The 26,813-nt window shown below is 45.0% G+C and overlaps 1 protein-coding gene across 9 annotated transcripts in view; it reads right to left on the bottom strand.

Moving 5' to 3' along the window:
• Nucleotides 1-26,813, bottom strand: part of LOC115584676 (IQ motif and SEC7 domain-containing protein 1-like) — a 105,681-nt gene that overhangs the window by 15,849 nt on the left and 63,019 nt on the right. The window contains exon 1 of one of the 9 annotated variants that reach the window (XM_030422262.1): nucleotides 13,241-13,378. The exons of 6 other annotated variants lie outside the window; for them this stretch is intronic. Coding sequence is in view for 2 of the 3 variants with exons in the window: in XM_030422257.1 (XP_030278117.1) it covers nucleotides 131-228 (98 nt within the window). In the remaining variant the exon portion in view is untranslated. Of the gene's footprint in view, nucleotides 1-130; nucleotides 322-6,101; nucleotides 6,427-13,240; nucleotides 13,379-26,813 lie in introns of those variants that run through there. 2 more of the 9 variants (XM_030422260.1, XM_030422257.1) reach the window with 2 other exon arrangements.

Genomic DNA, 26,813 nt, shown 5'->3' with positions numbered 1-26,813 from the left:
CATCATTCAGAAAATACAAATGCCACATAAACACTCCTCAAATATCAAACCCATCCAGACATCCGTTGTCCTTGTGGCGTTACCTCTTAAACAAATAAATGGAAGAAAAAAGAAACAAGAGGTTACTCACTCACTCTTACATTCTGCCTCGCTACAAGAGGGCTTATTGCGAAAAGACCGTCTATTTTCTATGAAGAGCCAACTCTTCCTCCATATCTTGTCCACCATTCTGTCAGCCAAGCCAAGTCCAGAGTACACAGGCTCCTCCAGGAAACCAAAGTTTATGCCACCTTAAGGGCCAATCAGTGACCGCAGGGAGTTACACCATGTTTGCCGGAGTGACGACACGCCGTTCCAGTGCGCGTTACAAAGTCCAGTTTAGAGTTGAATGACAGCAAACACAAGTTCAGCAGCGGCCCCTTTAGAAACGGCGGAGGTATGGGTGTCCGCGGCGCCCACCCGCTCAATAACTTAAGCACTACACCAACTAACACTTCTCCTCCTCCACGGTACACTGCGTTCACCCTCCGCTGGCAGCCTAATGTGTTTGAACTGTGACTCGACACACCCATACAGTGTACACAATCCACTTCCTTCATTAGACAGCAGGCAACGACCAATGGAGAGTGAAAAAAGTGGAACTGAAAATGGTCAAAAGTTTAAAAACAGCAGAAGTATTTTGTTCACCTGCTTTGTGACCTTTTACTCTACACTGAATGTAAACGTGCTGATTTGTGACGGCACTCATTCACGGTCCGCTGTTAGTCTGTGATTATTCAAAGCCTCGTCGTAAATTTCAAGCATATTGCACCACTAAGTCTCCTATAATGCACACACTGCAGTGCAACATAAAGTAAGAATAAATCCGGGGCTTACTGTAAGTGATCACAACTGAGTCACTTTGCATCTCTGCAGGGTTTCAAACACCTCAGTTTTGGAGAATAACATATTTTCCAAAACAGGCACTTCTGCTTTTTTAACAAACACCAAGTGCGAGATCTTAAAAAATGCTGTCCTGCTGCGGCTGACAAACTACCACCAATTATTCTAAGGCAGCATCCAAAAAAAAATAAAAACGAACTTGGTCTCGGAGTTTGGATGCAACTGGAAATATCATTATGTCGTGAAGGAGCACAGGTGTTCGCGGCAAAATGTATTCTTTTTCGCTCTTCTTTTTCAAGTCAGAGCGGAGATGACCCGTTCAGTGTCAGCCGGGGCCACCGTGACATGGGAGAACTTCACGGTAAGTAAATGCCGATTGGCTCCCTTGTGGCAATAGGTACACACCATGTTCACACAGCCACGGAGAACAGGCCGACATTAAAAACCCTGCACAATGAAGTGGAAGTAAGACTTCCTTTCATAACAACCACTGGGATGAATCTCCCCAACCATCTGTCGTGGCTCACGGTGACGCTCTCCTCCCTGAAGTTAAAAGTCACATCTTGCGTGCTGTCACACCACCAGAATACAGCCGGTGGTGATTTTCAGTTTCAAGATTTTCTTCATTAAAAGGTTTGATTACTGACCTGGATGTTCAAGGAAATGAAGGAAGAAATATCAGATTGTATGTCATTTTTTCCATTTGGACAGCATCATGGTTGTCTGTCGTTTGCTTTAAATGGTAAATAGGTTTTGTGTGTTTGTTCTGTCAGTCGATCCACCACTTTCACATCTCAGAAAAACTACACGCATTTCTAACAACATGACTGTAGGAATATGAGCTGAGTCTACATTAAATAACCGAAAACACAAACTACAAGCTGCTTTCAGGATCTACTACAGTGCTCCTCCGGGTTTCGCTCTTTCACCTCTTTACCCCCAAAAACATACAAGCCTCAAAGTCGTAACTACAACTCCACAGTCCTGGCTTTGCCTTCCCCCCCTACGGGACCTGCAGCCAAGCATCTTTCCCTCCCATTTTGTTCTTCACTGCTTCACATTTTAACCAACCAGACATCCTGACTGTGAGTGACTGCGGGTGTGTAAGAAAAAGAGAGCGGGAATAAGTGCTGCAGTACTTTTTTTTTTTTTGCTCTGAGGTCATTGAACACTGCACAGGGTGAGGTCAGCTGCTCATAATGGCGGGAAAAAAAAGGCAGCAGAAAAGGATGAGAGAGCAGCGTTTTAAGAGCTGATGCTTTCTATGCTGTAATGGATGTTGAAGGGGGAAAAAGGAGAGAGCAGGGGGAAGTTGCATGATGCAGAAATGACTCCACATGTTTGAGGCACCGGAACCGGTCATGTCGACATGTTGTAGTCGAAACGTACGAGGTTTTCGCAACCGACAATGAAAGGTGTAGCATGAAGCGACGACGGCTGCCCCAGGATCACATCCTGTTAGTGGCCGTCAGCTCCTTGAAATATGATCGCACGAGGACTGCTGTCGCTCAGTCTGGCTCTTTATTCACCAGGAGCCCCTGTTTGCTCTGATGTAGGCATGGATAAGCATTTCAGCTCAGCTGGCAGTGATTTTCAGCCATGGGATCGAGGGGTTTTGGGGGGTGGGTTTGAGGGGGTGGGGGGGTCAACCATCTCCCTTTTTCTCCCCTCCTTTCCTCTCAACACATCCTGAACAAACAGGCCCAGACCCCTACCCAGGCCTCAACCCATTCCATCAGTCGGACCTAAGGGAGAAACATTCCTCCATCCCGGAAAAGAGGAGTCACATCTACAGGAGTTCTGGGAATAGAAGAAAGCTAATGAAGTGCAGGCTGACGGTGCGGAGGGAAGGGAGAGCTGCAGTGTGGAACTAACGTGACTGCCAAACCAAGTCACAGAGAAGACAGAGAAGACGACAAACTGCGCTACGCACCGGCATGTTTTTCCAATCAAATTCTAATTCGTGTTTAAGATGTGCGGCTTTTTTTGTTCTTTTTTTCTCTTCGGCCGTCTTCAAAGCTCTGCAAAAAAAATATAATTGACTTTCCCCATTCAACTGTAAATGTGAAAGCCAGTGAAATGAAGGACTACGCTTACAGAAAAGTCTTTCCACATGCACTGACACAGCGATTTGATTACTCCTTACCCACCTGTTTACACTTGCCTTTGTGCAACTTTCATACAATTTATTTCTACTTCGTGTTGTTTTTACCCGCCTTAAGTAAACTTCACACTTGTCACCTTATTTTCATTGTGAAGTTCTACTCTTGAAAGGTAATTTATAGATAAACTCAATCTATTTTCAGAAACACTGGTGTAAAACCCAGTTTTAACCATATAAATATAGAGAAAAGTGGTTAAGGGACCCCGTGAATATATAAAGTATTGTTACCAGATGAACACATTGTACCCTCTTGTATCAGCAATATTCAAATACAATACCAACATGGTTGCTAAGGAAGTCTGATCTGCTCGCTGAGAGGTTTATTTTTGTTCACTGTGGTGCACAAAAGGCAGATGGTGATGGAAATCTGACTCCTTGCCAAACTTCACAAGGGGGTCTAAGATAAGATATGTGTAATAACTAGGGCTGCACGATATGGACAATTATGGCGATTATTTTGAGAGACAATGTGAAAGAGCTGTGATTCATGACAAGTGTGAATGATTATTTTGGCATCACAATTGTCATTTTTACTGATAAAAAAACATTAAAACCATGATAATATAACATTTGTTGGTGTATGTACCAAATGATCATGTTTTCCTTAAGTCTGGAGAACACGATTGGTAAATTGGGCATCAACGCCTATGTGAAAGTCAACATTGCTCTTAAGGACCACCCATCATTATAAAATAGAGCAGGCTAATGTTTCATATTGAGTAATCAACACACTGAAGGTCAAGTTTACTGCAATTCACCGCAAATCCAGTGAAGGCTTTCAGTCAGAAGCGCAGCCTCTGATTGGTCGACAGATGCAGCCAAGGCATCATGGGACTGCCAGTGGAAAGCTAACAATCATACTAACAACACTAACTGTTATTTTTACAGACGACAGTCAGCGTTGGACTTGTCATTATGGATTCAGAAAGACGCTGCGATTCAAGGCTGGATTACAAAGCTGCTGAGAGGGACACGATCTCACTGAAGGCCTCCTTAGCACAACTTTATGGGCAAAAGGTAGCTAGCCTGTCAAGACATATTTAGTACGTCACATATGAGATATTTTGATGTCATGTAAGACCAATCTTGACAATCAATTTTTTACCAAAATCCTTTTAGTAATGCTTTAATATTATTAATTTACTGTGGAAAGTGATACATTGCTCAACCCCCCACATGATTGGGGACTCATGATGGATGGGTGAACTGGTTCATTTTTGGGACATCGGTGAACTGAGCTGAAAAAAATTTCTTGCGTTTCCCACTTTGCCATATTGCAAGTTTGGTAATATTTTGATCAACTCTGCATTGCTGAGTAATAGTAATAGGACTAATGCAACACATGTAGATGCATTATCAGATTTCCTGCCTCACACAGACAGGTGTGTCGCGTAATCGTAGCCGGTGAGCTGACCCTTTCGATCAAATTAAAACAGCGCTTCCTCTATCACAGTTCTGGCCCCACATGCGCTGACGACATGTGCTCCAGAACAAACAACAAAAGCAGATTTACTTCTCTCCTCAGAGAGCTCATAAACACAGATGCACGCAGCAGCACTCGAAAACGCAGATGTGAGGAAATGGATTTCTCAGGTGAAAGGTCAGGAGACCACACGGTAACACGTTAATGAAGTCGAGCGTTAAAAGGTGAACCTGCCGGTAAACACTCAGGTGTATCCGTCATTTCAGCTCCAGTAACCATGCTAATGGGTGATTTTGAAACGGCTATAAAAAGAGGGAGCGGGTCGGGGGATTTATAGTATGACACAGCTGCAAAACCTGAGAGCTGCACCGGCCAGCAGACTGACAGTATCACTCTGGAGAGTCTGCAGCAGACGGCGTACAGCCGACTGGAGCCTCATAAGACTCATGGTTGGACTACTGTAAGCTGTGCACTTCAGTTTGCCAGCTGTCTATGAATCAGAGACTGTCATCGGGCATCTAATCCAATCAGAAACCAGCAGTCTTGAACGGTATCTTCATGGTTTGCAGAACGGCTCCCGTCCACCAAACATTCGGCCTGATTGAACTTTTGAGTCGAGCTGCTTTGAGAGCTCCAATCACAACCTCATCTAGGACAATTAGCAGTCATTGCACTTTGATGGATAAATGAAAGACACCAGATTTCGGGCGCTGTAAAGCCAGTTGATAATTAATTAGTGTGATTTTTTACAGCCTTCGTCACACTGTGCTTCGGAGCTTCAGATTAGCTCACGATGAATTGTAATAAAGGCTTAATTAGCACACTGCAGATGAAGAAAATTAAAAAACTACACTCCACCGAAAGCGTTTGATCGGTTTGATGTGTTTTTTTTTGTTACTTGTGAAAGTTATGAGAAATCAATATTCCCCTGTTAAGTGCCAGGCCTCATTCTGTCTGAGTCAAATCATCATCACCTCCCCCTCCTGTCAAGACTCATACAACAACAACAACAACAACAACGAGCGAGCCACTGTCATTATCTCATTGTGATGAATAATTAAATTATTCAAACACTACACTCAGCACCTGCCCTTGAAGATCCAGCTATGAAAAAGCACACAGTCACGGCCGGCGAGCGGGAGGGCCAGGACACACCACAGGAATGCCCTTCAGCCGAGCAGGAGTGCAAGGGGGGGGGGAGTACAGCCCGACTCACAGATGGATTCTGTACAGTGAGACTAAACACTCCATGATACAGTGACTCACAGAGGGGACGTGATCTGTTTTCCATTTTGAGGGAGTCAAAATTGAAATGGCAGACCTCCGCTTTTTTCAAAATTCATGATCTTCGTGACTGAGCTCAAAGCTTCGCCTCGCTCCCGTCATCTCCCAGCGTGCATCACCGCGGAGGGGCACGAAAAGAAGAGTTCAGCATGTGATCCGAGCCCTTATCTCGAGCACACAACACCCGTCTCTCTCTGCTGTTTATCAAACAAAGCCTTATGAGCTTTAGCAGCCCGGTGTAACCTCATCCAATGACAGACAGACACACACACACACACACACACACACACACACATATACACACACGCCAAGACAAACACACATCTCACACTCTCCCGTGACTCTTACCAGCCATTCAGCTCCAGCTCCAGCAGCGACTGTGTCTTCTCTGAATTGCACTGCAAACACCACATGCTGGCCGGCACTCACAAGACGATGTACTCCAAACACAAGCCGTCCCAAACACCGGTCCCCATTACTGCCTCCAACAGACAAGTCTCAAAACTGCCATCTTCCATGGCTCTCAGCTCTCTACTACGTCCATAAGGTCCCATTTCCCAGCACCCTGTGGATGGTACATATCAGTCCTAAGTGGCAGTATGTAATCTCTGACAGACAAATGGAGCTCTTTCCTTTTTCTCTTTCTCCCTCTCTGTCCGCCGTGCGCCGGGCTGGTGGGAGTATAAGGGGGGGGGGGGCGGAGGCTGGGAGACAGGGGAGTGTGGGTTTTCTGCCAGACCCGGAGCAGTATGGAAGAGGGCGGGGTGCAAGGAAGGGGGTGTGTGTGTGTGTTTGTGTGTGAGAGTGTTGGCTCTGTAGCTGGGTAGAAAGCGAAAGAAGGGGATGAAGCACCTCCTGCGCAACTCTAACTGTGCAAGAGAAGGGACGCACAAATAACGCCGGCAGCAGGCGGGGGGAACGTGACGTGTGGAAGACGAATCCCGATTTATTTATTTTTTAAAGCCGTGTTATCAGAGAGTGTCGAGGAGGTGGGGGGGAGCTCCAGACGGCGAGGGGCTGGGAACGAGAGATAAAGCAAAGGTGTTAAAATCACAGAGAGGAGGGAGGGGGAGAGAGTGACAGCTTGATCCAGTTAGGTGCATAAAGGTAGAGCAGATAAGCAGCAAGAGGGGATGTGAATGGAACAGGTATGAAACAGGTAAAAAGGTTAATGTATGAGGAGACGGAGGTATGAAAATAGAAGGTGGTGTCGGTGGGGATGGGGGTTTGGGAGTTTGATGTCAGAGGTAGATTTTTTATTTTTTTTTACACAAAAGAAGAAAGGACCTGGATGGTAGGGATAGCAAATACACAAGAGCACCTCTATTAATAGAGCCTTTCAGGGTTGAGAAGTGACTGTTAAGATGTGCACTAAGAAAAGAAACAGAGGATTCTGTGTCTGTCTGCGGCAGGAGATCACAGCGGAGCAGACGATCGTCCACCTCTAGCCCTTTTCTATTTTCAACCTCCTTTCAACTCGGTTTTGTTTTCTTGGGAGAATGCCGCACTGCTTAAACACCGGTCGCAAACTCACCAGACTTATAAAACAGACTTAGTATCGGTTTTCATCTTAAGTACGACTTGCGTAGAAAAATGGAGTTATTTATAAACAAAACCTATGGTGACCGGATTCGGTCTCCTCTCCCGTCGCCGTGATCTCATCCCTCAAAAAGTCTGATCTCTTTTTTGGGCCCGTGGCTGATCCTGATTGAACCTTCATCTGTGCTGCCGTTATGTGAGGGGAAATTGTAATGTGCCGTCACATTAAGTTGATGTGAGATCCATCTTAAAAAACTGCTCGAGCAAGGTATTTATGCTCACCTTGTGAATCCAACCATCGCAAATAACCTGAAGATAAAGTTCAGCCACAAATTGCAGTAGAAGCATTGCTAGAACCGAGAGGGCCACAGCTTCACGCTCATGGCAGACCTCTAACGGATGGCTCCTCGTCTCGGGGGCTCCACAGCGTTGTTGAGACAGGCCAGAGACTAATCACCCCTCTGAGAGAAGGGGGTTGGGCTAAACTGCCCCCAAGTCAAAGGTATTTTCTGTATAATGACAACAGGCACAGGAAACAGAGGAGAATGGCTCCCACATGGAGCCAGTTTACAGGGACACCAATCATCCACGCACGCACACACACACACACACACACACACACACGTCTCTGATGGGAGATGTAGATGTCCTCTAATTACAGGCCCTGAACCCCTGAAATGATCACCTTCTCTGGGCCGTTTTCATCAGAGGCTTCAAACAGAAAGACACAGAGCGCGAGACAAAGCAAAACTAAAAGGGAAAAAAAAAGAAAAAGAAAGCGCACATCTTAGCATGTGTTGGAAATCCCAGCAGGGGATACTTGCAAACCTGTGACTCAGGCAGAATAATTATGTGCAGACAGTGACTGGCCAACTGATCCATTTCCGTTTAGAGACCTTGGCCCTGGACTCTGGTGACTACAGCTGCTAATGCCTCGCCGAGCTGCCGATGCTCGACTCAACTTACAGATCTCACCTATCAAGCAATCTCACCCCGCTCTTACCGGAATCTGTTTTATTCCCGAGCGGCACAAAACAAAAACAAAACGAATATAAAAGCCGGCATCCTCGTTTTTAATCATTTCCTAACACGTGACCATCCGAGAGGCGCAGGAGGAGAAATGCGCTCACGATCCTGGATATTAGCCCATGGCAGGCTCTGTTTTGCCGGGGGACCACAGGGAGCGTCTAAACGGAGCTTATTTGTTTGGGAATGAGATAAGGAGCAATATCATGGTCTCATTTTGCAGGCAGGCACATGCCACATATTATCCCCCGAGCGTGACATGATTGTTTCGGCGCGATGCTCAAGGGCAGCATCGGTTTTAGCATCAACAAGGGCTCCGCTGAGATTACACAATTAGATCACTTCCAGGTAAAGCTGAGCTGTAAAAAGTTTGCACAAACTTCTGGACACTCGTGTGTGATCCTGTCGTCTCTGTCTGCCGGCCTCCTCGTCTCTCTCTCTCTCTCTCTTCCTCCTCTAGGGTTACGACCCAGTCTAGCCGTCCCGTCTGGTCTGAAGGCCCACTCCATCTCCTGAGTCCTGGCTGTGCAGCGCTCTGCTCCAAGATGATGTCATTGAGAATTCCAAGCGGAGGCCCACTTTCTGCTCATAAAATGCCATTTCTTCAACTCAATACATATGGTCTCTCTGCATTTCAGCTCCTACTCTATCACCCCCCCCCCCACCCTGTCGCCTTCTGTTTCCCAGACCTCCCTACTTTTCCTCTTCCTTCTTGTTTTAGCATAAGGAAAGATAGACACATTACACATGGGACGAGGCCAAAGAGGCATCCACAGGTCAGCCGCACACAATCGCCTTTATCGGGTACATTCCCACAGTTATAGCACCTTAATATTATCAGAGGAACGAAAAAGAAATGTGTATCTTCTGATTGCAAAGAGAATGATAAAAAAAAGAGAGCAGAGGAAGAAGGAACAAAGGAAACGGCGAGGGGGGGGAAACAGCTTCCTGGAAACTTGGTCACAAGATTTTTGGAGCTACATGCTCTGTCTACATGACATCATGCACCGTTTCTCATTATCTGCTTTCGCTGGATGCCGAGCGACTGAGACCTGCTCGAAGAAACGGAAAATAAAAGGAAAACTCAGCCTGGTGCTTGGTCTGGAAACAATTAGAACAGGCTGATGTCATAGTTTGATACAACAGCGCACTAAATGAGATGTAGTGTCCCGGGTTAGCAGTGGGAACACTGAGGACTTTGTATAGAAGGAGGGGGAAAAAAATTGAAGACAAAAAAAGAAACACATTTTTCCTGTAAATTCTGAGGAACAAAGAATTTCTGTGCATAAGAATGATCTGGCAGCAGATGTATAAATAGAGCTGAAATGAGAGTAATTAAAGGATATGCTGCCTCTGCTCATCACATCCTGGCTGCAAAGCTGAAGCAGATGTGTTGCTTTTGGGATCCTATGGGAACGATCAAAGATCATCAGTGGCAAGTGATGTCTGAGAGGCTTTTTCTCCTGTTCATACATCACTTTAATTCCAATACAAATAAAAACAATCTGTTTTGTCCAGACACATGAGAACTGAGGGCTGAGCAGCGGGGGAGAAAACGTCTGAGATGAGTCTGTCGCATCAAAACATTATTTTGAAGAAACTAAATGTTGTTTTTTATCCCTTCCCCACGACTAGGACCGGGAATGAATCTCTTTTTTTAGAGAACTGCAGAACCAAATGGCATGAGTTAGCATTGAATGCTCGATCAGGTCTGAGAGGTTGTTAACCTTTTGATTGAAAGAAACATTTTGCCGTTTTGTCCGGTCCAGATTTGGATTTAAAAGATTGATCCTGGTTTGATGTCTGTACTTAAGACGAGGCTCCAGCCAGGAGATTGTTGGCTCAGGTTAGCATAAAAAGTGGACAGCAAGCCGAGAAGTCACTTTCCAAAACAGTCAGACAAAAACAGATCCAAATGATTTTATGTCTTAGTCAGATTTGGTAAATTGTATCATCTCCTGGCTGCAGCTTTGCTTTACAGATGAGATGGTTTAACAGAGGGACTGTAATGAGACCAGGCAGTTTCAGACTTCACTTCACTTTATTTAGGGAACATAGTGGCTGCTCCAGGCGAGAGAAAAGGCTTGTTGGTGAAAAAATGTTTGAACATGAGAAACACATTTAAACTCCTAATATCAAATATTAGTTTAGCATCTGAGTTGAAATTGTGTTTGCATCGGTAAGAGAACGTTTCAACTAACTTTATTCCATTATACTTCAATCTGTTATTTTACGTTAAATCGCTCGATCATTTAGCTTATGAAATGTCTGAAACTGTGAAAAATTGCTCATCACAGTTTCCCAGAGCCCACAGTGACGTCTGCAAATTGCTTCTATTGTTCAACCAACAGCCTAAATTCAAAAGACTCTTCATTTACTGTCACGAAAGACAAAGAGCATCTGCAAAGCCCTCATATCTGAGGAGCTGCACTGCAATCGCTCAATATTCTACAAAGTGTATTTGTCAGCTCAAGTCACCAGGCAGTCATGTAGAAAGTAGCATTTCAGTAATCAAAATAGTTGGCAGTTCGTTTTCTTTAGTTCAGCTGGTAAATTAATCCAGTTATTGTCCAACAACTAGTACCAAAGTGTTCGCTGGGTAGCCTTCGGACGGCAGGAAGGATCCAGGTTTGCTCCTTCGGTCTTCTCTGGGTGGAGCTGTTCCTTGTTCTCTCGGTGTTTGCGTAGGCTTTCTCTGGTTTCCTCTCACATTCCAAAGACATATGCCAGTCAGGTGGGGTGGAGACTCGAAATTGCCCTAAAATATGAATGCGGGCATATGGTGAGTTTGTCCTGGGCACTTGTCTGCCATCCTCGAAAAAACGAGTGGGCAGAGAAAATGCAGGAACGAAATGACACCCTTACGATGGAAACCGAACGAACCTTTACTTTACAGCTCAACCGCATGTTTATGCACTCCCTTTTTCTGTGCGCATGCAGCTCTGTAGAAAATATATATATATATTTCATGGAGCCATCGCAAACACGGGGCTCCGAATTGCAGTGCAGTCTGCTGATTGCATGCACATGCTATCACGCTCTCTATAAAAGGGCAGATACTGCAGAGGTCACATATTGTTGAGTGGGCCCCTGTTTGTCCATTTATGATATTTTCCTTTCAGTTCACTCCATTACCACATGCTATAATTCTCTGAAGCTCCTCACCGAGGCCCCTCCTCCAGCACTGAATACACTACAGCACAATTCTCCCCTGCTAAAAATAGACCCATGTGAGGTGACACACTCTGGTAAACACACTGCGAGGCGAACAATGCAGCGAAAGAACAAGAGGAGGACTACAACGTTAGAGCAAGAGAATGCACCGAATGCCCCGCTGATTACATCTTATTATCGGCTCCTTTGTGGCGGTCCGATGTGTGCAGCGTTCGTCAATGACACTGTGAAATTTTGAGGTCAGCTGGAAAAGCAGTGCAAGACTTAAGACTGGTGTCTCCGGCGGTTAGCGCTCGGAGCAGGACTGACTTTGAAAGTGACACACAGTGGGTATAAATACACGCGGCGGTCATGATGGACACGGGAGCGTGGCACCAGACAGACCGACAAAACAGGCCCGGGACAGAGGCCCACGACATGCCAAGACTTATTCCACAGTGGGCTCTCAGAGTGGCAGTGCCCCCCACTGGTTAGAAGCAATACTACAAGCTCCACTGAAGATGTACACAGGGTTGGGGGGGAGGAGGTGGAAGGCATGTGGCAGTGATGTCATTCAGGACGACTGAGGTCAGACATGTTTGTCATGGTTGCAAATTGGAAGGGAGGCTGCCTGGGTTATTCAGAGGCACCGGGATGTAAAAAGACCAGATTTTTCTGGTTGGGGGGACCATGTGATGGAGGGGGGGAGTGAGGAATGAGGGGCAATAATCTATTTACAGCGGTGGCAGACTCACACCTGTCTCAAGTCTCGCAGAGAAAGTCCTGTGGTTCATGTGCCGTGGAGAGACGGTGATCATCAGTGTGTCAAACATCAGTTTTCTATAGTAAAGAATGGATGTTTACCGTGTATCTTTTATTCAACAGATTTCCTGTTAATGCAAATATCTTACAATTACCTATTTTCTTGAATGACTTAGTAATCCAAAGGTGCTGCAAAACATTCAGATGTCTCAATCCTCCACCGCTTTAAAGCCCCGCGGCCTCCATAAAGCATCTGCCTTCCTGCCTAATAGCACCACGAGGGGCCAATCAATCACCAAACGGTCTCTCGTTTGGTCTCAACATCAGCCAAACGCTTTTAAAATCGGGTCTATCCGCCGTCCTGATTGCAGAAGTGATTTCCAGGAGCCATCCATCAGCGTGATCCTGGAGAATATTGAAAAAAAAAGGATCTATCCCTTGATATAAACCAGACATGTTTCCAAAATAATTATCTATGTGTGTGTGTGTGCGTGTGTGTACGCGCTTGGCAACGCAATCAATCTGAAGCCGTGAGCTAAACGACATCACTGAACTGGAGTAAATTGACTGGAAGCCTCACAATGATAATAATTGCTGTTTCAATCAGTCGCCATTCTCTGCCGCCTGCACCAGTGATCCGATAAACAGCTGATGATCTCAAAACACGTTGCGTTGCTCAATCATTCAAATCACTCACAAGATTTCATTAGCAGTCGAGCATGCAGTGGTGTTATGGTGCTGGAGAGCCGATTGTGGTATAAATAAGTTTTTCCTTGCAGACAAACAGACGCGTGGGAGGATTCGAACCGACGCTTGCTCTTAAATTAGTGATCCGGCGTCAACTCTGGATGCATATTTGACTGCGCGATAGGAGCACACCCCGCTACATGATACGCTGACACACACGAGGGATCAGCGGTGAGGAGAAACAGATAAAGGGAGGAAACGCACATCAAAACCACTACATTCCTACAACTCTGCCGTGGTTGCATTCCAGCACTACTCACCTCTCCACACACAGCTGTCTAATCACTTTAACAGAGTTCGCCTCGCTTTGCTTTTCTTTCAGTCCAGCCAGGACTCCAGTTACTCGCTGCTCCGCTCTGCCACCCTTCCCTGGCAAAGCCGACCGTGCCTCTGTGGCATCCGAAAGCCCACGGCAGGAACACTACGGCTATTGAGCCCCGAGGAGCGCCTCCCGGCTCTGCCGTCTACGCTGGCACAGGCCGTTGTTTGTGTTGGCACTGCGTATAAAGGCAGCCTTTCTCGTGTCTGCTCCATCACGCCTTTTCCAGTCTTTGATTGGGGAAAACACAGTCTCTGAACAACAGGGGCTGCCCTTTAGCCGTGAGATGTGTCAATATGTCAGACTCGGTGGTTTTTTCTCTTGGGGACAACAAGCTTCATGAGGAGTTTTCCTTTCAGATTCCGCTCCACATGGAAGTAAAAGTACAAAACGTATTTCATTTTAATGGCCCCTCATTAGGCTGACAGTGACAGAATAATTCAGGAAGCATAAATGTTATTTTAGAAGCAAGTTCCCCCGAAACAAGAAGACCGAATACAGATGTGGGTAAAGTGAAGGCAGCTAATGAGTATCATGATCTGCTGCGCAAATACTGTTAAGTCGCCCCAAAGATGAAATATTCACATCATGTATTCTAATACGGATGTGCCGCGGTGGAGCCCCCCCTGCTGTAAAGAGAAACCTCGTCTTGGAGCTCAGTTCTGCCGCGAGCCGAGACATTTAATCAACTTAAACATAGCAAACATATCAGACTACACAGGTTAACCCTGTGAAAACTGACCTTCAGTGGGTGGCCCTGAACCGGCCGCAAGGAGGTCGTTGTGTACAAGAGCGTTCCCTCTTTTTGAAGCAGAAAGTTAAAGGCCCTGTCTTTTGCTAATGACGCTGTTACATTACATCACATGTCCTGACAAAACGTGGAGAGAATGAACGTGAGGTGATGCCAGAAGAGTAAAGAAGCACGTTTAATTCTTTACGACACAGCTCAAATCGTACAGATTTTTAGAGATGTGAAGCATTTTAATGAAAACACCTTTGCTGATAAAAATGATCATATCCCAAACCTAAAAAATATACTTGTTTTAAATCGATACGTCTTGTGTGTGAATCTAAGTCGAATTTGATGATAGTTTCGTATTTCTTGAAAAATGTATGACTACTTATTACTTATATATACACTTATCTTTGTATTTAGGTACATATTTAAGGGATGTGGAGCATTTGAAGATACACCGAGGAAAGACATCACAGGAAGCAAAAATACCAACGCAGGCCCTGCACGTACACTCACCTGCACTATTTATGCTCTCATACTGTATATGGCTGCCCTATAGTGTATTAATATTTATACTACTGTCCATACTGTATATATCTGCTCTAAAGGGCATCCATATCTAACTTGTAACTGCTGCACACACTGTGTATGCAGTGTATCGTAGGGTCATCATACACCTGACTGTTACTTAGACGGTGGGGAGTAACTATTTGTTTTTAATAGACTTAAGTAGATTTTTCTGCTATCTGTATTTTACTCGAGTACTTCTTTTTCTGACAACTTATTACTTTTACGCCCTACATCTGAACACGCATATCTGTACATCCATACTCCATTGTTCCAAACAGGCTCATTACTTTTGCTTTAATTGTTTTATTTCCGAGACTTTACCAACCTCTAATGTCAGCATTTGACATCCTGACTCAACAATCGACTATCTTCTCTGACAGCTCAGACACATCCCACTGATTCCAGCTTTAAGTTTATTAGCCTGTGAATTATATTAATATGACGTGAGGTTCGGTGAACAATGCACAGGGATGGCTGGTAGAAAAAAGCCCTTGAGAAATAGAGGAAATATGAATGAGGGAAACGTTTTACTTTTATACTCCAAATTCATTTCAGAGCATGTACTTTCTTTATTTTACTTGAGAAAAGAAGCTGAATAAGTACTTCTAGTGTGTGTACAGTTGCCACCTCTGCTGTTATTGTTATATATCTCTATACGTATGTGCACTATCCTGAAGTAGCACATCTTGTTAGATGCTAAACTACATTTCTATGTCTCAATTCTTCTGTGCAATGACAATAAAGTAGAATCTAGCCTAATGTAGTGTTCCATACTTTACAGCACTGACAGGCAAATCTTAACAGATTCTACTTTATCATCATCATGTCAAAACTTTTTTATGAACCTTTGGCCCCTCGTAGCAGGAGGTTTGAGGAATTATGAAAGAGTGAAAATGCTGCGTCAGGATCCCATTTGTCAAAAGGAAACCCTGATGTCCCCCCCCCCCCTCAAAAAAAACAAAACAAATCTTCACATCCGAGCATAAAACAGCCTCCACTCCAGTCCAGGTCATCAACAGACCGAACAAAGGATCAGCTTACAGGTGATAAGAACTCCACCCAGCCGCAATGAAAACTTAATCAGGGGTGCTAAAATATTAATTGAAAGCCACAGCTGAAAACACCCCAACAATGGGAGTCGAATTAAAACTGAAATAATTGATGATTCTCTCTCTCGCTTATGTCTCCGTCAGACGTGCACGTCGAGGTACCAGGAGGGTTGAAAATGATCCAAAACAAGAAGAAAAAAGGAAGAAAAAAATTGTACTAACTGGTCAATTCTTTATGTTTTTCAAAGTAACGCAGACAACCGGGAAGCAATCAATCACAGAACAAAAGCAGTGAGATAAAGGAGCCATCCTCAATCCACGTTCCTTTTTTGCTCGGGGAATGCGAGAGGAAGCCGAGGAAACCTTTTGTGCTGAGGGGCGGATTTATGTTGACATATTCCAGTGGAACAAGATATCCTGAGTGTGCAAGTTCCATTCACACCACATTTCCACAAGATCTGCCGGGCGCAAGTCAGCAGATCTTACATTTCAACATATGCCCCCCCCCCCCAATTCAGGCAGGACGTGATTCCTAGCTTTACAGATAGACGGAGACGTTCTGAGAATAACAAGCAGACTCAAATTCATGATAACAGCCCCTTCAGGAGGGGTTGCACAGCGGCGTGTTTATTGTTTCATTTCTCTCAATGCCTCCCATGACCTCCACTTGAGACACTGCCAAGGCATTAGCAAGAAGGAGGCTGCGCAGGGGCTTGAGGATTAATTCACCGTCTCTATGACAAACTACCTGACAGCGGCTAACGTCGTTTGGCTTTCCCATTTAATTCACACACAACGGAAGCTTATTGGACGGGTTCTAGCTCGCATTGGAAGTCAATAATGACGACAGGCCTACAGGGGCGAGCTAGAGAAGAGCCGGCCGCCCTTGTCGTACATCAACATTAACACAAAGCTTGCAACACACCGGCGCAGATTAGAGGAGTCTCGTAATAAAAAAAAAAAGAAAGAAAAAAAAAAGACAAATTCTTGTCATTACAGAGGAATGGATTTCAGAGATAGGGCACATTTGTCTGCAGCCTTGGCGGTATCCTTGGAGGGTTTGATGTACGCTCCATAAAACCTACTGTTTTATTGCCTAATAGCGCAGCGCAGGTCTCCGAAGGCCGCAAGACACATCGATCTGCTGACACTCAATTACTTATTAGAGACCCCTGTGGTGGCTCTATAAGCCCGCAGTATAACAAACCAGTCCTCCATGCAGTTGACCCGCCTCGTCGCGTTTGTAATCATGTAAAGATACATCAGTTTCTACAAAGGGTGATTAAAAGGGTTAAATCCTTTTTCTCTAAAGCATGACTAATGCTTGGTTTTTCCATGAGACACACTTCCAGAATAAACAGGCTCAGACAAGGATGTGGAAACATCAGCGGCGAGGAGAGGATGTTTCTCTGCCTCCCATTTTCTGTGATCCGACAAACTCCTGGCGGGCGCAGCAGCCGGGAGACCGATGCGTTTTTTAATTTGACTGTTTGGAGTTTGAGGCCTAATTCTGTCATCGTAATCAACTGAACCTCCTCGCAGCCTCAGGTGCCCGTCAGAAGCAGGAGGCTGTATCAGCGGAGAGCGATTCTCACGCCCACACTGTAATCTCCGCCCGACGCAAAAATCAACACGGGCCATGTGAGAATGTTTGTCTCTGTTGGTGGAGTCGATTTCCCTGAAGTCGCTCCTACAGTACGGTTACAGTTTGGATTCTGGGAGTGCACTTGGTGGTCTTGGATTTTTGCGGGAAAAGGATTTTTTTTTTTGTCTACATTGTTTTACCTCTGGTCCACCTCAGATTATGAGCGGTGGACATTCCCACATCTGCAGTGTTGGGTTTACATCAGGGAGGCCTATATGCACCCATACAGGTGCATTTCAAATATCTGATTCGCTGGTTTTTACATTGTTGCCCAGTGTTCCCAGTGAGGACAATCTAATGAAGATCTATTGAATCTCTCCTCACTGTCTCTAAATCAACAACGAGGTAGTTCATGAGACATTCAGGTACTAATTCAGCTGAATACAACATGTAATATATCTCACATGTCTTTTAGAGTTTAGTTCTCAGTTATCAAACCTGTATGAAGTGATGTTTTCAGGGACTTGGGGGCAGAATTGATATGGTCTTTACGTCTAGCAGGTAAGAGCAGCATTTAGTTAATTTGGAGTAATGTTTCCGACCATCAGGTGAATGCAAGTCCAACATTCACACACTGTTTGTCTGCCTGCCGTTTGGTGCTGGTGAGGTTTTTGGTGATTTTCATTGAAAAGAGCTGCCTGCTGCAGCTGGAAACGGTGCTGATGAGAGCAGCGAGTGTGATATAAGACGGTAGAAGCCATAAAAGCATGAGCTGAGAGAGGATGAAAAGCTGAGAGGGACTGCATTCGGGAGATAATTATCTGTGAGATAATTATGTGTGGGTTCATCTCTTGGAGCAGCCCCTTTCACATTTTCATTAGCTCCATTGTTAATACAGAAACACAGCAGCTTTCAGTCAACTATTACTTTGTTGTTTACAGAATCTAAAACTATTAAGTGAGTAGGGCTGCAGGATATGGCCCAAAAACAATGATTGAATTACTGATCACCAATTTGTTCATCTAGATAATATATTATTGAATCGCTACCTGTATTTTTGGAGATTGAAGTCTTCTTCTTCACTTAATTGAACGCCGACTCTCTAATGTTGTTGTTTCTTCAGCTCAGCGTTCATGTTTAATCTATGGTTCGGGCCATAAAAGTATGATTTTAACCACAGCAAGATGATTGGCAGGGGCTATCGCTGTGTTAGGACGTGTCAGTGTGCCTGCAGATCGTCTCCGCTGGATGCAGCTGAACCTAGTCATGGTTTAAGACGGTGAGACAGATCTAAATATTGTTGTAGTGCTTGTATTGCCATATATGTTTTCCAAAATATGAAAACTTTTCTTTCTTTTACAGGACAAAATGCAAAAGAAAGTGGTTATGAGGGCAACACTAATCCAGTATTGATAGAGCTCTGCTTGTTTAAGGCCGGTCGTAGCTGGCTCCCGCCCAACTTTTTTAACATCCAGCCGGAGCAACCAGCCCAATCTGACTACAAGTTAACGACCTCCAAACCTCCCTGCAAAAGCAGATCCCGTTAATGTTTGCAATAGAGTCTATCGGAGGAACACAGTTCGGTTCGACAACATCGGCCTTCCAGTAATTTCCCATCCTGGCTGTTCAACAAGTCCACTGTGTAAATAAGGTCGATTGCCTCACTTAAACCTTTAACCAGTAGATTGCGCAGCATGCTACAAAGATTTTGCAGCGACAGCTGGGAGGGACGGTTTCCGAGGGAGGGACACCATGAGTCAGCAGCGATAACAGGATGAGATACTTTCCCCTTTTATAATCAGTTCGTGTTTTTTGGAATTGAGCACTAAGAACTCAGGCGTCATCACCGCATTGAGCAGCGCAGGAGGACCAGTGTGAGTGAGAGCGGTCCACTTTACTGTCAGCTGGGCCTTCTGTTCAAGCCACAACATCTGTTCGGCACAAGGCTGGGATGCTTTCCGGGAGATGCTCGCTCTTCAGTGTCGCATTTAAGCAGCTTTGAGGCCTTATTTCAACAGGACAGAATAATGAGCAGCAGAAAAAGCCAGTTCACACTTTTTGCGATTGCTTTGCATTTAATGATGAAACACCAAGGAATCCTGTGTAATAAAAAGGCAATTGAGATTCATGGTTGCTGCCCTGTGCCTTAATGATCCCAGGGGGGAGTTCTGTCTTGCATTTGCCGTGCCGCAAAATGTAACCGCACCGGGACGACAAGATAACAACACATGTGACTAGATGGAGTGTAAACAGGGGGCAGAGGAGGAGGAGATGGGGGATGACAGAAATGGACTGAGGGGAGGACAGGGATGAAGGGTCGAGGTTGCACGTGACACACAGAGCCGCTCTGTATTCTCACCATTCTCACCGACCACACTCATGTACAGCATGATTGATGAGGGAGAAGCTGTCTCACGCTCCGTGCATCTAATAGGCTTTAATGATGTCCGAGCCAAGCCATCCGTCCTGTCAGCAGGTCTAATGAGAGCAGGTCCGAGCGGACTGCGCACACACAACCTCATCGTGGACAATCGGGGAATCGTCAGAGGTCCTGCTATAGGTTTCACTAAAAAGATGTCAACAGGATGCTTGACATGAGCGGGACAATCGGCAGGAATGTGATGTGAGTCAGGAAGATGGCAGGATAAGGAGTGGGGCGGGGGGTGGGCTCGAGGCACATAAATCAGAGAGAAGCTGATGGCTAAAGGGCCAAAAAGACGATGCATGTTGATGAAGACTTTCAGGAAGAGACACGAATGAACAGAACCCTCCCTCCCTCCCTCCCTCCCTCCTGGCACCGTGCATCAGCGTGAGTGTGACATCAGACTACAGAGCAGCGGTGGCAGTGGCGGCGGCTCCCCCGGTGCACAACAGCTCTATGTTACACACTTTTTACACAAACACACTCACACGTTTACTATCCTTTTCATTGCATTCATCTCTCGCACGGGGCTGAAACTAATCATTTGATTATTTTTTTCAGATTAACTGAGCAATTGTTAAGTCTTTATTGGAAAAAACACAGGAATTGTAATTTCTCCAGATAACTTTAATAGATTCATTTGGGAAGAATCAATCATTCTATAATGCTGGAGGGGATTTTGTAGGGGAGTGCATTTTTTTTATTATAAAACAACCAAAACAGGCCCTGGTTTGTTAGGTAAAATTGATCAATAATTATAGTGGCTCGCTGTGCAAAAAGAACCTGCATGTTATCCATAAGAAATGAAAAACACACGTGTATCACAGAACCCTTAAATTGGACTGAATTATGTTACATCTGACAAATGTTTTCTTGTAGACGAGCCTTGGAAAATAAGAAACTTGTGTCTGAGTTAATTTGCCCCACTTGAAATTTGCACATCCTGCGCCGTGACAATTATTCATGCAATGTTGATGCTGAAAGAAATTATACTGTGCAGCCCGAGTCCATAATATGTCAGAAAATAGTGCAAATGTCAAGATTACCCGCTTGTTAAATCCCACCAGCTGTCTTAAAAAAAATAAACACACAGGTATAAACAGAGAGAGCAGAGAAAAGGAGAAAATCCTCATAATCAAGACGCTGACGACGGAGGATGATTGGCAGTTTTTCTTGATTAATGACATAAACTGCTGGTAATTAATTCCCTGCGCCACCTCACACCTGCGGCGTCTGACAACGTCTGCAGCTGCCGTCTTCCTGTATGAACCTGAGCTTCCCAGCCAGAGACATCACGCACACACACCTTCAGACCGGAGCCCACCTACCTCCACACATCTGTCTCCCGAGTCGGCCCTCTACAATAAGAAACAGGATCCGGGGTTTTGATGACAAATTGCTTTTTTTTTTTTTTACAGAAAACGCAAGGCGACCGTGGTTACTGGAACGCCGGAGAGTCGAGAGACTGGGGAACTTCCATCTGACTGATTTACCCTCCACTAATCAGCACATTCCACCCAAAACGTCAATGAAAAGAGGAGGCTCTCTCCTCACACGGAGCACCCTCCCCCCTGCCTCGCTTATCAGCCCTCACTCAGCTGTGTCTCGCTCTTTCTTTGAATCTCTCTCCTTCTTTCATTAGTCTATCTTTCCACCATCAGCTGTCCTCTGGTTCTCGCCCTCCCCTCTCCTCTCCTGACGTGCCTCTACACCCCTCTCTCTCTCTCCGTGGTCATTTATTCAGCTGCCGTGTTGATGTCTGTGGTTCAGCGGGGACATGTGCAGAGTCTGTGTGTTGCAGCTCTGCAAGGTCACCGATTGTTGTTTTTTTTCTCTCTCCCCCCCCCCCCCCCCCCCTCTCCAGGACACATGGTGGTGCCGAAGGGGAAATCTGAGCTCTCAACCAGAACACATCCTCAGACAGCCCGAGCACCATCCGAAATGGAGTTAGATAACAGGTCATCTAGCAAACCCTTAGTGTTTGAAGAGGAATTGGGAAAATAATACGCATTTACAAAGTTGAAGATAAAGAGTTAGAGTTAGACTTTGGATAAGATCATTTTTCTCTTGATGTTAAAGGTGCAATATGCAGTTTTACGGAAGACATTTCAATCAGAAGAGAAAGATCTTCATCGACTGATTTCTTTTATGCCTAAACAAACCAAATAAACATATTCTTTGTTTTAATGACTGAATAAACTGAATAAACAAACTGACCTTAAAGGACAACACACATCCATACCGGTTTACTTTGTTTATATGTGGCGGACCCTGCCACCTTTTCTAGCTTCTTACACTGTTCTGTTTGTTTGTTCAGCTATAAAAAAATACATATTTCAGAGTTTGTATTATTACCTTATAAATACTGTAAATATAAGGATTCTGAATTGAAATTTCTTCTCCAAAACTGCGTATTACCCCTTAAAGATTGTCAAAAGTATCGATACTTGTGTTGCTTTGTGTTAACTGATTCTTTTTGTACCAGCACGGTTTAAAATCCTGGTGTCGTGACGGCCTCTCTCTCTAAAATACTTTAATGTAGTCTGCAAGAATATTTCATGCCAGAAATCACAGATATGCGAGTCTACTGAAAAATTACTCTTCATACTTTTGCTGCACGGTCAAATCATTATTATATCAGAACTGTTAAGTAAACCTTGGCAGTGAATCTCTGAAGCGTCTATCTGGGAAAACAGCCAGAGAAACAGGCTCCAAGGCTGCAGCAGCCTCTGCGGGACTCCAGACAAGGCAAGAGCCCCCATCTGCCTCAATTTGTCTTCTCTCCGCTCACGGACGGCTCAGAGTCGAATTAAGCGCTGCTCGTTTATTTGACTTAAAATATCTCCCATTGTTTAATTACTTAGCTCTCTGCCCTTGACTTCCCCCGCAGCAGAATGCCCGGATCAACTGGAATCTGACGGACAACTTTGTCTGTTACTTCATGAAAAATGCAGTCCAACTGTCCAGATTAACATAAGTCCGATATCAAGTGGTCACAAGAGGTTTTTTTCAGACCTGGAGGCCGATCTCTGTCCTAGACTGTCTCGACCAACAGATGGAGCCAGCGTACAGCCAACGGTGCACAGAGGCTGATGTAAGGTTTAGGGATATATGATCAAAAGACTCCTACTCGTCTTCATCAAGAGAGGGGAGAAGGAAACAAGTTTGACGTAAAAGTAGAGCAGCGGTGGGAGTGTAACTGTTTTAGGAGAGAAAAAAAAAAGGAGAAAATGTGCATGGAGACAGGAGCGAGAGCCAGCCCTACATACAGGGAGGGAGAGGAAGTTTAGCCCGTAGTTCCCGAGGGAGCTCATTTGAAGCTGCAGGCGGACATGTTCTGGTCTGCGCGAGGAGACAGGCTCCATCCCTCAGATTTGTTTGTCAGAAATGATGCTTCAATTCCAGCCTTGACTGGCCCCGCATTTTTTTAATAAAGGAACCGTGTCCTGTGTGAGTAAAAAAGCCCTGACACCTGACAGTAAGTTGAAATAAGAACGATATGATAATGATGGCACTGATGATTCTGAATAATTCAACTCCTGTGCACGCCTGATTTACTGTCTGTGTCAGATTAATTGCAAAAAAAAAAATCAAAAATCAATACAGACTGGAATGAATGAGCCTTGGTGAATGATGTCACAGGGCAAAATACTAAATTGTCATGTGACTCTGAGAAGCTGAGTGATGCACGCCTTAGATGGGTCTCCGCGGACATGGAGCATCATAGATTGAAAGCAGGATTTTATCAAAATTGCATGCACGTGCACAGATCTCTGAGGCCAGTTGTCAAGGCAACGGCTAAGGCTGACAGAATTTTTTTTTTTTAAAAAGGACTGTCTTTAGCATTACTAGATGTCACTGTCTGTGTACATGCAAAAGCACAGACCGGCATTTACACAAGGCTCTGAGCGATTAGTCGAAGCAGGATACACATTTAACTTTAATGTCTGTTTACCAGCTACAGTCCCAGCCTCCCTGACAGCATGGTTATTTCACTCTCATGCAGGGACGTGTGCTAATTTCAACAGTCGTGAGCCCAGGTGACGCATGCAAAATAATTCAGCCCATGATCAAATATTAGCATAAGAGAAAAAATGTTTAAATCAGCTTTTAAAAAGTCTTAAATAATAAAGCCACAGACGATGTATTTCCTGTGCTAGAAATGATTCATGCACTTATCATATTAGCATTGAAAAATCTTGGACAATGATGCTCTAATGTTTCATCTCCTGCCCTAAGCAATATTTTATCCATTTATTAGCACATTCATCGCAGGCCAAGACAGAGCTAAAAGCCCCCAAAGGGACCACTCTGTTTTATAGAGTAGATGTGCTGTAGTGCCATTATCAACCCCCCTCCCTGCCGTCCCCCGACCCTACCCCACCTCGCTCATTTCTGACATGAATCACAACACGCTCTGGATAATGAGGGTCTGCTTTGTCACAGCAGCAATCATGGAGGCCCAGCTTGTTCACAGCTGTACCTGCAGCGGTTCAGGTAAATGACTGTACGCACTCAAATTCTCATTCACAGAAAAGCGCTGAGCGAGATCAGCGATTGCGATCTGAAGACGACGCATGCCAGCCTCCTGATTCTTCAGCAGAGCACTCCATTGTGATTCCACAATAATGAGCTCTTCTGTTTCAGTCTGCAGCATGTGCACACGTATCTACGTGGATCAATCAGCATCACGCATAAGACTGACACTGCATATATGCATCTGTGCATGTTCTCGCAGCTTAAAGACCACAAGGTGCAGACTGTGTGTAGAAGAGCTGCAGTGCAGCAGCATGAGCTCATCACTCTTCTCTTCTCTCCTCCCCGCCTTCAGTGCCCCCCTTCCACCATCCCAACCCCCCCTCACGCTCGCCATTACATAAGTTAATGCAGCACACACCCTCATTATTCTCCAGGCTGCCGCTGCGAAGACAAGCAAAGGAATATGTCATCAAAAGTAGAATAACAGCGATAACGCCACAGAAAGAGACGGTGGCTGTGCCTCCCTCTGAGCTTCGACAGTCCCCCACTGATCTCAGAGAGCAGAGTGTTGCACAGGCAACACATTTTGGCCCTTCTTTAATCATATATCGGGTGTACCAAAAGGAAGACATTACCATTTTCTTCCCAACCTATGCATTTTCCTCATCAGACACCTCGGTAAACACCCCGGACATGAGAAGCGCTCTCTCCGGAGGGTGGCATTCTTGAGCATTAGAGTAAACAAACTGGCTTCCTCAGATGATTAGCATTTCAAAAGCTGCACGGCTCACCGCGAGCGCTGTAGATACTGCAGCAGAGGCAGTTCTCCCAAATATATTCCCCCCCTAATGTTGCAACCCCGCTGCAGCAGAGAACAGCAGTAGATGAAGAGACCTGGAGTTTATTCTCAAGCATTTCCCCTAATGGCAACTTATTTGTTAGTGTAACAGTCAGATGTCCTTTCAGCAAATAAGGTAGCCAAGCCAGCTAAACTAAAGGTAATAAAAAGAGGAGGAAAAAAACGATCCTCCCACACAATGCTGATGTCCCTCTGGGAGAGACACAAGTGTAAATTATTCAGTGGTGTGGACACTGCCTGCAACACAGATCAGAAAATGCCTGTGCATAACTAGCCCTTTAGAAGTTCGAGCAAACCGAATCAACAAACACATATCTGGCTCTTTTTCTGGTCTTTGGGCGCTGGTTAAAAACAACCCATCCTTAATGATGAACCCCGCTGTGCAAGCCGGCCCATGGCTACAGCCTGATGATATGGACTGTTGCAGTGTAAACCCGCTTTCCACTGGATAAGCATTCATGACCAGCACAAACAAAAACAAACAGGTGAGCAGAAATAAGCTGAATCAACTGTGAACACCTACATCTGGGCTCAGTTTTGTGCGACCTTGGTATGAAGATGAACACTATCATTACGAAAAGGAAAACACTGAGAATTAAATCTATTCAACGCTGAATCCGCGAGGCAAGAAAAAAGAAAACAGTTGGCTTTTTCTGTTCTGGCTAACTGCATATTAAAACGGCCATAACAGCCCCTTCACGTCTCTATCGTCCTGACATTTCTGACCAGAAATACAGCTTCCATCCTAGACACGTCTAAGCTTTTCCACCCCTGAGAGTATTATTTTTTTCTCCCACCACAGTGGAACTTGCAAGCTCGCTTTGGCCGGTCGCTACTTTTCCATTACAAGAAGTTCCTCTCACATCCCCCCCCCCCCCAACAGAAAAAAAGACCTCACTTTGACACAAAGCCAGCGTACCAAAGCAGGGGACCAACGAAAGGGTCAGTGCCTGCTCTCATTTATATCTACTAGCGCGAAAGTTGAGTCACCTACTCTCCGGATCCAGGTCAGGCCAACACCAATTTGTGGTAATGTCCCCAGAGACAAGTCCTGTTGGAGCCATTTACCTATTATGAAGCAGTTCAGCTCTGTCAGGAGGTGTTTAACATCCCGGTTCCATTCAGATGAGACTCTGCAGAGCTTCGTCCTCCTCTACTCCGTGGCACGGATACCCCACTGTGGGACGAGGAGGCGCGAGTGACAGGCTCCAGATCCACGCACATTAAATAAGTAATGCTCTCGTCGTACTCTCTGACACAGAACCAGAGCGAGATCAGATGCACCCCGGTGTCTACGGTGTCAAAGCTGCGGGATGAATCGCCTCGTTACTTTAACGTCTGGGATATTTAGCAGGTTAGCGTTAGCATTCAGGATGTTCATAGAGCGTTTGTGTGTTTGTTTTCTTTTCTTCCCCCATGTTCCGTCAAGCAAAATGGGAAAGGAGTGGGACAAAAGAAAAAAAAGGATGGACGACAAAGTAAGGAGAGAATTTAAAGACTGGACGAGGAAGGAGGAGCTGCTGTCTGTCCCAATCTGGCAACGGGCCAATCAGAGTGTAAAATCCACAAAAATTATCATAAAAAATAACCCAATTTTATATGTATTTATTCAGAAAATGATGTTTTTTGCTCTATTAGTATAACAAAGTAAACAATGAAGTCAAAATATATACAATGAAACTAGAACAGCACTACCTCCGCCAAGGCCCCAACAGTCCCCTTTGATTCAATCAAGCCTAATCCATTATCACATTAAACATATTCAAATCCGGATTTTTACATGGATTTCCATCAATGTGCTCACTCATCCATAC

Source organism: Sparus aurata, chromosome 7, assembly GCF_900880675.1.
Source record: "Sparus aurata chromosome 7, fSpaAur1.1, whole genome shotgun sequence".
NCBI classification, from domain to species: Eukaryota; Metazoa; Chordata; class Actinopteri; order Spariformes; family Sparidae; genus Sparus; species Sparus aurata.
Note: the sequence above shows the minus strand (reverse complement) of the source record. Positions and strands in the feature narration are given on the sequence as shown.